Here is a 12,997-nt window from a genome sequence, read left to right on the forward strand (position 1 = left end):
CAGAATGAGCCTATATTGGGTTTGGAACAAGTCAAGGGTGAGTAAATATTGGCAGAATTTAAATTTTTGGGTGAACTATCCCTTTAAATCTTTAACAGGGCCTTTGACCGTTGTTAGCTGGGTATTTTGACAGCTTTTTGAACATCATGGAAACATTCTATCCAAAGACTGAGATTTGACAAAGAAGATAATAATTGATACACACAGCATTCAGAGGCAAGCACCATCACGTCTTCTAAATCCTCAACACGATCGCCTTTTCTGCATGCTCAGAATCAGATAGACAGACACAAGCATATTGTGACAGAGTCAGAAAGAGATGTTGAGAGGCTGTGACTCATCACATGAGCAGATGTGAATTCAGCAGATACAGTCACCGCTGAAGGGTTTCATTAGATCAGCTTCATCTGGCAGGAAGAGAAAGAGAGAGGGATGATGTATGACACAAATAAAGCCCCGAATGCTGCGGATGTAGAAATAGATAAACATCAGATTGATTTTATAATATCGCTTTGAATTCATTTGATGCGAATTTAGCTTGATCTTCTGAAGCAGTAGAGCAATCCAATCAGATGAAGCTCGCTGTTTTCAGATATTGCTTTTTGTGTGTGCATCAGATGGTAAAAGCTTGACTTTACTGTGCGGTCTGGACAAGGTACGTATAAGGTCAATGATCTGTATTGAGTCAATGGAATGAAGCAGTAGAAACCACAAGAAAGCTTTCACTTGTTTAGATCTGCACGATTCTGGCTAAAATGAGAATCGCGATGTTTTTTGCTTAAAATAAAGATCAGGATTTTCTCACGATTCTGTAGATGTAAAATAAAGGTTAATATGAGTGGGATATTATTGTTTACATATGGTAAAACAATAATAATAATATGTGTAGGTCTACTATTTTCTATAAATAATTATATTCTACTTATAATAATTCTGATGTTGAATTATGTTTGAGATGTTTTATAGAAGTTTTATAAACTAATTTCGAGAGGAGCACGTGATATGATTGAGCACATCTGGCCACTCATCTGTAATCAGTAATAATCCAATCAGAGTGATCCTAGTTTACTATAAATGGATTATTTTCTCCCTACTGTTTCTATCTTCGTTTGGAAGAATCCCCCCTTCCACCCCATCTCCTCCTTTTCCTCCCTTTTCTAAAGGGGGAGTTCTCGAGACCTACCTGATCTCGGATCTCCTGATATGCTTATCGACCGGGCGGGAGCCCTGGGCTCAAATATCTCCGAGCTCACGGTTCTCTCCCGGGACAGCATGCCAAACCTGCTTTATACGCCAAGCATATCTAAGTGGGAACTCTTGAAATATAATTGCAATCTGTCATTGACAACATTATTAGACCATTTAATTCACTGGTAAAATCAACATTATATAGGCTAGAGTAGTCATACTGACACTGTAAACATTTATTTTCATGCACAACTGTGTGTTCGCTATGAAAGAAAACATCAAATGCTTGTCGCAATCATAACTCTAAAATGCGATATGATTATTTAAATGATGTGCATGCTTTCGGTTTCATTTTCACTGCTAAGTGCTGTTCATACTTCGCGCGGCTCTCAAACGATCACTCCGTGCTACAAACTGAATATTATTTACAACTTTAGTACCTGTTACCAGGGGCGTCGCTAGACCCAATTCACTGGGGCACGTGCCCCAGTAAAAATCTCCAATGCCCCAGTAAATGCATTGAGATATGATTTACTTCATATGCAAGTGTATTTATTAAGAGTGGTAATTCCGAAATAAAGACGTTATTCTCTATGTGCAACTGAACCAACGCGGGTAAAAGCAGTGTGTTTAATCAAAAAGCAAACTGACACATCTCCGCGTGTGCGTAGAGAACCCGCGCGCCTCTGGCACGCGCTGCTCTTCTGCTGGTGCGAGTCCCGGTAGTTAACATGCGCGCCAAAAGAGCAGGCTACCTGCTTGTTACACGCCGCTCATGCGTTGTAAAACCAGCGTGTTGTTTTGCAAATCGACAAAACTAAAGTTTAAACAATATGATGGTGATCTTACTAAGCATGCCTCCAGATAGATTTTTTTGTATGAAGCAAAAAGGAGCGATGAGGAGTCAGGGAGGTAAGACTTAATAAACCTAATTAGCTGCCATGTGTCAAGTCTAAGACAACAGATAATTCTATAACACATTTTTTTTTTGTATTTTATTGAATTGTCTATAGAATTTCATTCAAATGAAATTAATATTTATGCAAAAGTAATTTCTTAAATGATCTTATCATATCACTCCAGTTGTCTTAACATTGTTTTCCAGTTAAATTTAAGATTATTTAGAAGAATAATTGTATAATAATCAGAATACTTTCATTTATAATTATAATATATTTATTATATATACATTTTTATATATTTAAATATAAATGGGGGGGAGGGGTGGGCTACGTGCCCCAGTAGAGCTTTATGTCTAGCAACGCCCCTGCCTGTTACTCACAGCCTATGCAGGTCCTGTTCACTAAAGTAGACGCGCGCGCGTCTATCATTAAGTGGGGCGTGCGGCCGCCCTCTCTGTGATAACAGGTTCACGTCACATGTGATTTCCCGGCCGAGAATACAGCATTATATGAAGACAAAAATGACATTTTTAGGTGAATTATACCTTATAAATACAGTATGTGACTCTTTCAACATCATTTGGAGGTGTCCATGTCACTGAGCAACGTATGAAACGATGAAAAGACTCGTGCAGCCGCCTTTGCATCTCTCCTGAACTTGAAAATGTGATTGGCAGAATCGTAGAAATGCTGGATTAAGATCGTCTAGGGGGTCGAATCGAGATCGTGATCTTTTTTCAATTAATTGTGCAGCTCTATCTTGTTTTGTTTTGTACTGTTCGCTCCAAAAATTAAGTTTCCTGTTTGTTCACTTATTTAAACTACTTAATTAAAATGAGCCAAAACAACACAATTCTTGAGGTTTTTTCTGGCTCATTCTGAAAACGCAGCGCTAAATACATTTCTAAAGATTGCGAATTTTGTTCAGCAGCTTTTCCTCTGTTACCAGTTTGTCCAGTTAGCTCGCCATGTACGTTGGAGGACTTAAGATGCAGAGAGGAGTTTGAGAGTTTGAGTCTGGTGAAGAACGGTTTCAGAAAGCAACAAAAACAAAAGGCATAAAATAAAATAAACAAGTAAATAACAGGGTGGTGCATGTCCTCTGTGCATCATTGCTGTCTGATTTTCTTTTTTGCTGTTTTGGACACCCTCTTTGGAGTACAGTATGAGTTGTGTGTGTGTGTGTGTGTGTGATTAAAGATAGCCGCCTGGTTTTGATTTATATTGCATGAATACAATCATGATCGCTCAACAGATTTGTATTATTAATAGATCACATGCTCTGTTTCCGCAAACCTCACGTGCTTTACCAGCCAGCTGTCTTTCACCCTCTTCGGTTTTGACAAAGGTTTCCATGGTGACAGGAGTCAGCGGGGTCAGCACCTTTTTAAGGAGCAGCTGGGAAGGGGGAGGGGCTATAGGAGGTGTATGCCTTGAATTTTATTTGATGGGAGTCCGTATTAACCTGTGTGTGGATGTCTGAGGCATGTCTTTGTAAATGGAGCAGATCATTGTGGCTCTACTTATACTAGGCATTACGGCTGGATTCTTTTGATTTTTTCAATGAATTTGAATTTACGTTTTAAGATGATTAAATGTTTTATTAAATCGAGGTATCACGATTTTTAAAATAAAAATATTAGATACATTATAATTGCACCAGTGCGCTTTGGCCCACCATCTGTATTACGCTGCCTGACTGCCTGTCTGGGTTTCAACCATGGTAGTAACAGACTGAACACAGAGACTGGACAGCCTAATTTAACCCAATGCATGAAGTTGTGGACGTGCATCGCAGAGCTGGTGCAAATACAACAAATACAAGCATTTAAGTTGTGTATTTGTCTTTTGTTGATACCTTTCGTTTGACACGCTTTGGTCCACCCTCTCACGCTGCTCCAGCGCTACCTGATGAGGGCATTTACATCCAGACTAATACGCAACAATTAAAATCATACATGACGTCATGCTTTACTAAGTCACGTCTGTGTGGATTGTCAAGACATATTGCCTTATCAAGTCGATAAACTCAAAACATGGATGTTAAAACCTGCCATGTGAAAAACACAGTTTGGTTTGAACACGAGCAGAGGTGAGCAGCTGTAGTAGTGAAAAGTGAAAGTACCCGCCACCATTACGTCAGTAGCGGACCTAGTTGAAAACATGGTTGAAACTCAGACAGTCATGCAGCGTAATACAGTGAATGGTCAATCAAATCGCAAAGAGCATCTCCAAAGCCTGAAACAGTAGCCAGACTGGTCTTCCTCTCAAGAAACCTGTAAAGAACAGCTACATGTGACTTATCAACAACATGCTTCATGTTTGCACGATGGTCTACAACAGGGGTCACCAAACTTGTTCCTGGAGGGCCGGTGTCCTGCAGATTTTAGCTCCAACCCTAATCAAACACACCTGAATGAGCTAATCAAGATCTTAATAGGTATACTTGAAACATCCAGGCAGGTGTGTTGAGGCAAGTTGGAGCTAAACCCTGCAGGGACACCGGCCCTCCAGGAACGAGATTGGTGACCCCTGGTCTACAAGGTGTTTTTTTTTGTTTGTTTTGTTTTGTTTTACTCTTGTAAATTTGCTTAACTTTTTGAGTTGACTGATGTTGTGTTTACATTGGTTAAAATGGTTATTTTCTTACTTTATATTCAGAACAGAAGTATTTAATGATTAATTCATATTGCACAATATTTACTTTGATATTTCATTCAAATCTTCTGCAACTATATTTAACTCGTGAATTTGTTTTACATTTATTTACACCTTGTTGACCAGTTTATGTATGGTAAGGCCATTAAAAATACAATGTTCCTTAACTAGATGGTTTTTCAAGTTACTTATAAAGGGAATGTTACTTCAGTCATGTTGTTGTAATGTTTTAAATTCTTTGTTGCTTTATTATATTACTTTATCATTTCAATCTTTAATATAAATAAACGTTTTTCTGACCAAATTTCAGCATTTTTTACATTGACTTATTCTTCCGGGTAATTCTGAGAGGCTGTCGAAAAAGAAACACTGCTATTTTTCACACAGCATATTTTGTAACTCCTCATACAGTGTGATAAAGCCCGTCCGTTGGGTTGTATATTGCTTTCTTAGAGTTCCAGAGTTCGTTTATAAGTGATTGTTTATGGTGCAGTTCACATTTGCTCATAGACATGGAGAGAATCAGCACACAATTGCAACAGTAAATGGCATATCTGTGCTTTTCAAGTCAGATTTTTCAGCTACTTTCATAAGCTTAGTGATGTATGTTATTAATTGTCTAAGTGTCCCTTTAGTTATCAATTAACAAATGTATTTAACTGATAGCAGTGTTATTATTATAATTTATCTCTTTGTTTAGAGGATTTCTATAGATGCCTTTGAAGGCTAAATTATTTACTTTTTTAAAATATTTCCTCAGAGAGTATTTTTCAGCACAAATGAAAAAAATAATAGCTTTAATAACTAATTTATTTCATTTTTTTGCCATGAGGACTGTTTTATTTTTTACTATATTATTTTATTAGTCATTTTGCAAAATTCTGGTATTCAGCTTTAAGTAATTATTTGCCATTTAAAACATCAATTAGGTTAATTAGGTTAACTTGGCAACCCAGGTAGCAAAGAATTCTGGCCCAGATTTGGCATAAATCTGGCACAGCAGGCATTCATCCGGCACTGGCATACAGCATGTGGGCCAAACATGGGCCTGGTTTGGTAGAGGTGGCTTTAAGGCGGCACACAATACTTGGGCCAGATGTAAAATGTAGTATTTGGCCCAGATGTTAATAATTGATATATGGGCCATGTGAGTCTGGCCTATCTTGACCCACAATTAAAATGCATTTTTATTATTTTCAAATAAAAATAAAAAATTCTACCAATCAGGTCGCTTCGAGGAAAAGCACGCCCATAGCACGCCTAAAGTGCAATGATTTATGGGTTTATCAATTTCATTGCAGTCGTGACACACCAACTTATCTGGCCCAGTTCAGGCTCAGTTATGGGTTATTAACTTGGCTAAGACTTGGCCCAGATTTGGTCCATGTTTGGCCCTTGTCTGGAAGCCAGACTTGGTCCAGTCATGTACTGTAATTCACTGCGGCATGTGGGCCAAGCAAAAGCTGATTGTGTGGGCCAGAGCTGAGCCAGCGATATGTTGCTATGTGGGAAGTGATTGGACAACAGTGATTTGGTCTATGAAACAAATCAAAATAAAATGTTTAAGGGGCTAATAATATTGACCTTAAATTTAATTTTTATTTACTTTTATTTCAGCGAAATAATTTCTCCAGTGAACTATTATTGGAAATACTGTGAAAATATTCCTTGCTCTGATAAATATTCATTCATTTTCCTTTGGCTTAGTCCCATATTTATTAGGGGCTGGCACAGCGGAATGAACCGCCAACTATTCCAGCATATGTTTTACACAGCGGATGCCCTTCCAGCTGCAACCCAGTACTGGGAAACACCCATGCACGCACACTCATACACTACGGCCAATTTAGCTTACCCAATTCCCCTACAGCGCATGTTTTTGGACTGTGGGGGAAACCGGAGCACCCGGTGGAAACCCACGCCAGGACCGGGAGAACATGCAAACTCCACACCATAAAATTTCAAAGAAGGGTTAATATCATTAATATCATTTATCATGAATTCTCTAATCAATAACAATCATCTAGTGAAAAATCTGATATCGTGAGGGCCTTAATTCGCATTTGCTTCAGTCCAGTATTTTCATGTATTCATGCTTTACAGACAAACAAAATCATTTAATTGATTTAACTTAATAAGCCAAATGAGATTAAAGAGGATTTGTGATCTGTGACAACAGACCGCAATCCATTCTATTATATTCATGTTGAACATCATATTTACCTGTTACTCTGGTGAAAAACTGAGCAGACTTGTCATTTCACTGTGTCTCTACAGGGTGGTGAAAGAAGAGATATCTGATGACAATGCCAAACTACCGTGTTTCAATGGACGGGTCGTGTCATGGGTGAGTAGCATATAAACACACACAAACAGCTGACCTCAGAATTATTAGCCCCCTATATGTTTTTCCCCATTTTCAGTTTAACGGAGAGAAGAATTGTTCAATACATTTCTAAACATTATAGTTTTAATAACTCATTTCTAATAACTTATTTATTTTATCTTTGGCATGATGACAGTAAATAATATTTGACTTGATATTTTTCAAGACACTTAAAGTGACATTTAAAGGCTTAACTAGGGCAAGTTATTGTATAACAGTGGTTTGTTCTGTAGACAATTGAAAAAATATTGCTTAAGGGGGCTAATAATGTTGACATTAAAATTATTTGTAAACAATTAAAAACTGCTTTTATTCTAGCCAAAATAAAACAAATAAGACTTTCTACAGAAGAAAAAATATTATAGGAAATACTGTGAAAAATTCCTTGCTCTGTTAAACATCATTTGGGAAATATTTGAAAAAGAAATTCACAGGAGGGCGAATAATTTTGACTTCAACTGTACATGTTGGTATTGGTTGTTTACGGACTCTCCGTAGGCATAATGTATTTTATGTAGTAAAAACTGCTTATTATATTGGCCCTAACCCTAAACCCAACCCTCTCAGGAAAGTGAGTTAAGCATTTTGATATACGAGGACACAAGACATGTCCTCGTAAACCCACGTTATAAAGTACAACTAGGTCATACCCATCTCACCATACAAATGTATGTCCTTGTAAACCACTAAAACCAGTACACACACATACAGACATACACACACATATACACATAAACCTACAGACTTTACACTCTCAGAAATAAAGGTATACGAGAACTGTACCTTTTCAAAATGTATACATTTGTTAACTAAATGCTCCTTATTAATGCCTCAAGGGTACATATTAGTACCTACAAAGTTCAAAAGTGCACCTTTTGAAATTTTTAGGGACTAAAGGCTGATTTATACTTCTGCATCAAGTGCACAGTATGGTCTGTCGCAGCCTTCGCACGGACGCATACCCCTCGCCGTGGCTGATTCTCGAAAAATGTAACTACACATCGCAACGACACGTAACGCAAGCTCTGTGATTGGTCGGTTTGGTAGTGGCGACGAATGTAGGCGGTGCTGAGATCCGCGAGTCTAATGGAGCGAGTGTTTACAAGTGCCGAGATTGAAACGTTTGTTTTGTGTTTAGCTTGTGATTAATGTTGTTGCACGTCCGCCGGTTTCCGTCTCAGAATAAGCGAGGTTGAGCTACTTGTATTTTAAGGTAGCATTTAGAAAAAACAAAACACCAGCGAAGAAACTCGACACAGAGGAACATAAGCACCTACTGCCAGCTAGCGTTTCAGAAGTGTTATTGCAGAGCAGCACAAACAGCACGCACAAGTATAACCGCACGACTACGCACAAAGCAGGCTCCGTGGGTAACACCGATCACTCAACGAAGAAGTATAAAACCAGCCTTAATAAACAGTTGAAGTCAACATTATTCGCCCTCCTGTGATTTATTTATTTTTTTATTCTTTTTCAAATATTTCCCAAATGATGTTTAGCAGAGCAAGGAAATTTCCACAGTATTTCCTATAATATTTTTTCTTCTGGAGAAAGTCTTATTTGTTTTATTTACGCTAGAATAAAAGCAGTTTTTAATTTTTAAAATCATTTTAAGGTCAATATTAGTAGCCCCCTTAAACAATATTGTTTTCGATTCTCTAAAGAACAAACCATCATTATACAATAACTGTAACACGTGGATGACAGAGACAATGTTAGGATCCAAGTGCAGGTTTATTCGGTAGTCAGTCAAGCAAGGGTCAACATTTAAGACAGATGTATATAGGCAAATCCAGAATCGTAGTCACTATAACAGGCGAGAGGTCGGAAGGCAGGCAGTGAACATGGACAAACAGACACACTTGGCAAGAGTCAAAACACGGAGAAACAAGACTAAGGAAAACGTGTTGAATTGTCACTTTACAGGTAAACAAGACTCAGCCCAGGAAGTGAGTGTGTGTGCTGCTAAAGTAGTGTGTGTGATTAGTCCAGAAGCAGCATCAGCTGTGGGAGTCCAATCAGTGGAGACTTGGAGCAGGTGTGTGTGTGTGGCATGACTGAATTTGTAGTTCATAAGATGTAGTCCATGTATATGTGTGTGAGATCCAGCGATCTTGGGAGTATGATCGCTGGTGATCGTGACAATAACTTGACTAAGTACACTAACTTGCCTAATTAACCTAGTTAAGTCTTTAAATGTCACTTTAAGCTGAATATTAGTGTCTTGACAAATATCTAGTCAAATATTATTTACTGTCATCATGACAAAGATAAAATAAACCAGTTATTAGAAATGAGTTATTAAAACTATTATGTTTAGAGAAATGTGTTGAACAATTCTTCTCTCCGTTAAACAGAAATTGGGGAAAAAATATACACTTCAACTGTATGTCCTTGTAAACCACCAAAACCAGTACACACAGACATACACACATACACATAAACCTACAGACTCTACACTCTCAGAAATGAAGGTACGAGAGCTGCCTCTGTGGCGGTACCTTTTCAAAAGATATACATTTGTACACTAAAGGGACCTTATTATAACATCCGGGGTACATATTAGTACCTACAAAGTTCAAAAGTAATACCTTTGAGGTTCCAATATGAACCTTTAAGTACAAATATGTACATTTTGAAAAGGTACCACCCAAGAGACAGCTCTCCTAGCTTTATTTCTGAGAGCGTATAGACCTTCCCTCATCTCATTTCTCCAGCTTGTGTTTAATTAACCTCAGAATGTAACCGGGCCCTTCATCTCAATATCGGCGGTAAAGATTTGATTCGAAGGCCCAGGTGTGAGAGGAGTGTTGGTCTCTCAACACAGGGGCTCAGAGATCAGTCATTCAGGCGTGAGTGTGTGTTTGGAAGCGTTAAATTGACCGCGAGTGTTTAGTGGTTAGCAAACATCTGCTCCTCCTCTGTCTGTCCCGGAGACACAGGAGAGAATATTGAGAGTGCAAATTCCTAATGGTATTTTCACGCTGCTAAAGGGTAGGGTTTTCCACAGACGTGCACTCTATGGGTGGCATTTCATTTACACTTGATACACTGATTTCTTTTAGCTTAGCCATGATGACAGTACATAATATTTTACTAGATATTTTTCAAGATACTAATATTAAGCTCAGGCCTCGTTTACACTAATCCATTTTAGTTTTAAAACACATAAGTTTTGCTACGGTTACGTCTTCTGTCCACACTACCCCGGAGTGTTTTGGAAACGCTGAAGAGGCCATTTTGGTTTTAAAATGCTGCTGCCTGAATGAAGTGATGTCCTACATTCAATTTGAAAAGATTAAATACATGATTCAAGGCTCAAAACTCAAGTTCCTAGACAAATGGTCCCCCTTTATTAAATACTTTGAAAACTCCCTGGCCTTTAGAATAAATGTATTTATTTCTTTTTATTTAATTTGATTTTTTCTTCTATTTTATTTCTATTTTGTACTCTTTGGATGTGACTAGACTCTTCATGTCAGATGATAACATATTGGCTAAAATATGACATACTGTATTGCCTCACTGTTAACTTTGATATATCTGGAATTTTTATTTATTTATTTATTTATTTATTTATTTATTTATTTATTTATTTATTTATTTATTTATTTATTTTTATTGTATTAAGATGCATCTCTTTTGTATATTCCGTCTTTTAGATGTTGCCCAGCCTCTCGTGTTAAATGATAACATATGGACTGAACAAATATGGTAACCTCTGTTTTCTCACTGTCAACTCAGAAACTCTGGAATGATATATATTGAATTTTTTTTAGGTTTTTTCTTTTTCTTTTCTTTCAATGCCGTGGTAGGGTAGGGGTAATGTAATGCTTTAAATTGTAAATGCATAAAAACTCAATAAATAAATATTCAAATAATAATAATAGTAATGCTGCTCTGTGTCAGTGTGGACGTCTGAAAACGGAGGCGTGGCTGCAGACATTCACTTATCTGATTGGAGCTTTTTCTCAATATTAGGTGCACAAAGGTCAGTTTCCTTGTAAGTTCAGACTTTGCGAGTTTGATATGGAAAACAATCTCCCGAGAACACGTCGGGTAAATCTTCAAAGGGAACAGTGCACTGTATAACCTCATTCACATCACCCTGGCTATGCAGTTTGTTTAAAACTTTATTAATCGCCTTGAGGCAACTCATTCCGACATGGTGGTGCTTCACATATATGCTACGGTTACGTCTTCTGTCCACACTACCCCGGAGTGTTTTGGAAACGCTGAAGAGGCCATTTTGGTTTTAAAATGCTGCTGCCTGAATGAAGTGATGTCTTGCATTCAACTAGAAAAGATTAAATACATGATTCAAGGCTCAAAACTCAAGTTCCTAGACAAATGGTCCCCCTTTATTAAATACTTTGAAAACTCCCTGGCCTTTAGAATAAATGTATTTATTTCTTTTTATTTAATTTGATTTTTTCTTCTATTTTATTTCTATTTTGTACTCTTTGGATGTGACCAGACTCTTCATGTCAGATGATAACATATTGACTAAAATATGACATACTGTATTGCCTCACTGTTAACTTTGATATATCTGGAATTTTTATTTATTTATTTATTTATTTATTTATTTATTTATTTATTTTTATTTTATTTATTTATTTATTTATTTATTTATTTATTTATTTATTTATTTATTTATTTATTTATTTATTTATTTATGTATGTATTTTTATTGTATTAAGATGCATCTCTTTTGTATATTCCGTCTTTTAGATGTTGCCCAGCCTCTCGTGTTAAATGATAACATATGGACTGAACAAATATGCTACACTCTGTTTTCTCACTGTCAACTCAGAAACTCTGGAATCATATATATTTAATTTTTCTCATGTTTTTTCTTTTTCTTTTCTTTTAATGCCGTGGTAGGGTAGGGGTAATGTAATGCTTTAAATTATAAATGCATAAAAACTCAATAAATAAATATTCTAATAATAATAGTAATGCTGCTCTGTGTCAGTGTGGATGGGGGAAAATGGAGACGTCTGAAAACGGAGGCGTGGCTGCAGACATTCATCTGATTGGAGCTTTTTCTCAATATTAGGTGCACAAAGGTCAGTTTCCTTGTAAATTCAGACTTTGCGAGTTTGATATGGAAAACAATCTCCCGAGAACACGTCGGGTAAATCTTCAAAGGGAACAGTGCACTGTATAACCTCATTCACATCACCCTGGCTATGCAGTTTGTTTAAAACTTTATTAATCGCCTTGAGGCAACTCATTCCGACATGGTGGTGCTTCACATATATGCTACGGTTACGTCTTCTGTCCACACTACCCCGGAGTGTTTTGGAAACGCTGAAGAGGCCATTTTGGTTTTAAAATGCTGCTGCCTGAATGAAGTGATGTCTTGCATTCAACTAGAAAAGATTAAATACATGATTCAAGGCTCAAAACTCAAGTTCCTAGACAAATGGTCCCCCTTTATTAAATACTTTGAAAACTCCCTGGCCTTTAGAATAAATGTATTTATTTCTTTTTATTTAATTTGATTTTTTCTTCTATTTTATTTCTATTTTGTACTCTTTGGATGTGACCAGACTCTTCATGTCAGATGATAACATATTGACTAAAATATGACATACTGTATTGCCTCACTGTTAACTTTGATATATCTGGAATTTTTATTTATTTATTTATTTATTTATTTATTTATTTATTTATTTTTATTTTATTTATTTATTTATTTATTTATTTATTTATTTATTTATTTATTTATTTATTTATTTATGTATTTTTATTGTATTAAGATGCATCTCTTTTGTATATTCCGTCTTTTAGATGTTGCCCAGCCTCTCGTGTTAAATGATAACATATGGACTGAACAAATATGCTACACTCTGTT

At 36.7% G+C, this 12,997-nt stretch overlaps 1 protein-coding gene across 1 annotated transcript in view; it reads left to right on the plus strand.

Moving 5' to 3' along the window:
* Nucleotides 1–12,997, plus strand: part of LOC130245491 (segment polarity protein dishevelled homolog DVL-3) — an 85,402-nt gene that overhangs the window by 27,828 nt on the left and 44,577 nt on the right. The window contains exon 2 of the mRNA XM_056478188.1: nucleotides 7,026–7,095. Coding sequence (XP_056334163.1) covers nucleotides 7,026–7,095 — 70 coding nt within the window. The remainder of the gene's footprint in view (nucleotides 1–7,025; nucleotides 7,096–12,997) is intronic.

This window comes from Danio aesculapii, chromosome 18 (assembly GCF_903798145.1).
Source record: "Danio aesculapii chromosome 18, fDanAes4.1, whole genome shotgun sequence".
NCBI classification, from domain to species: Eukaryota; Metazoa; Chordata; class Actinopteri; order Cypriniformes; family Danionidae; genus Danio; species Danio aesculapii.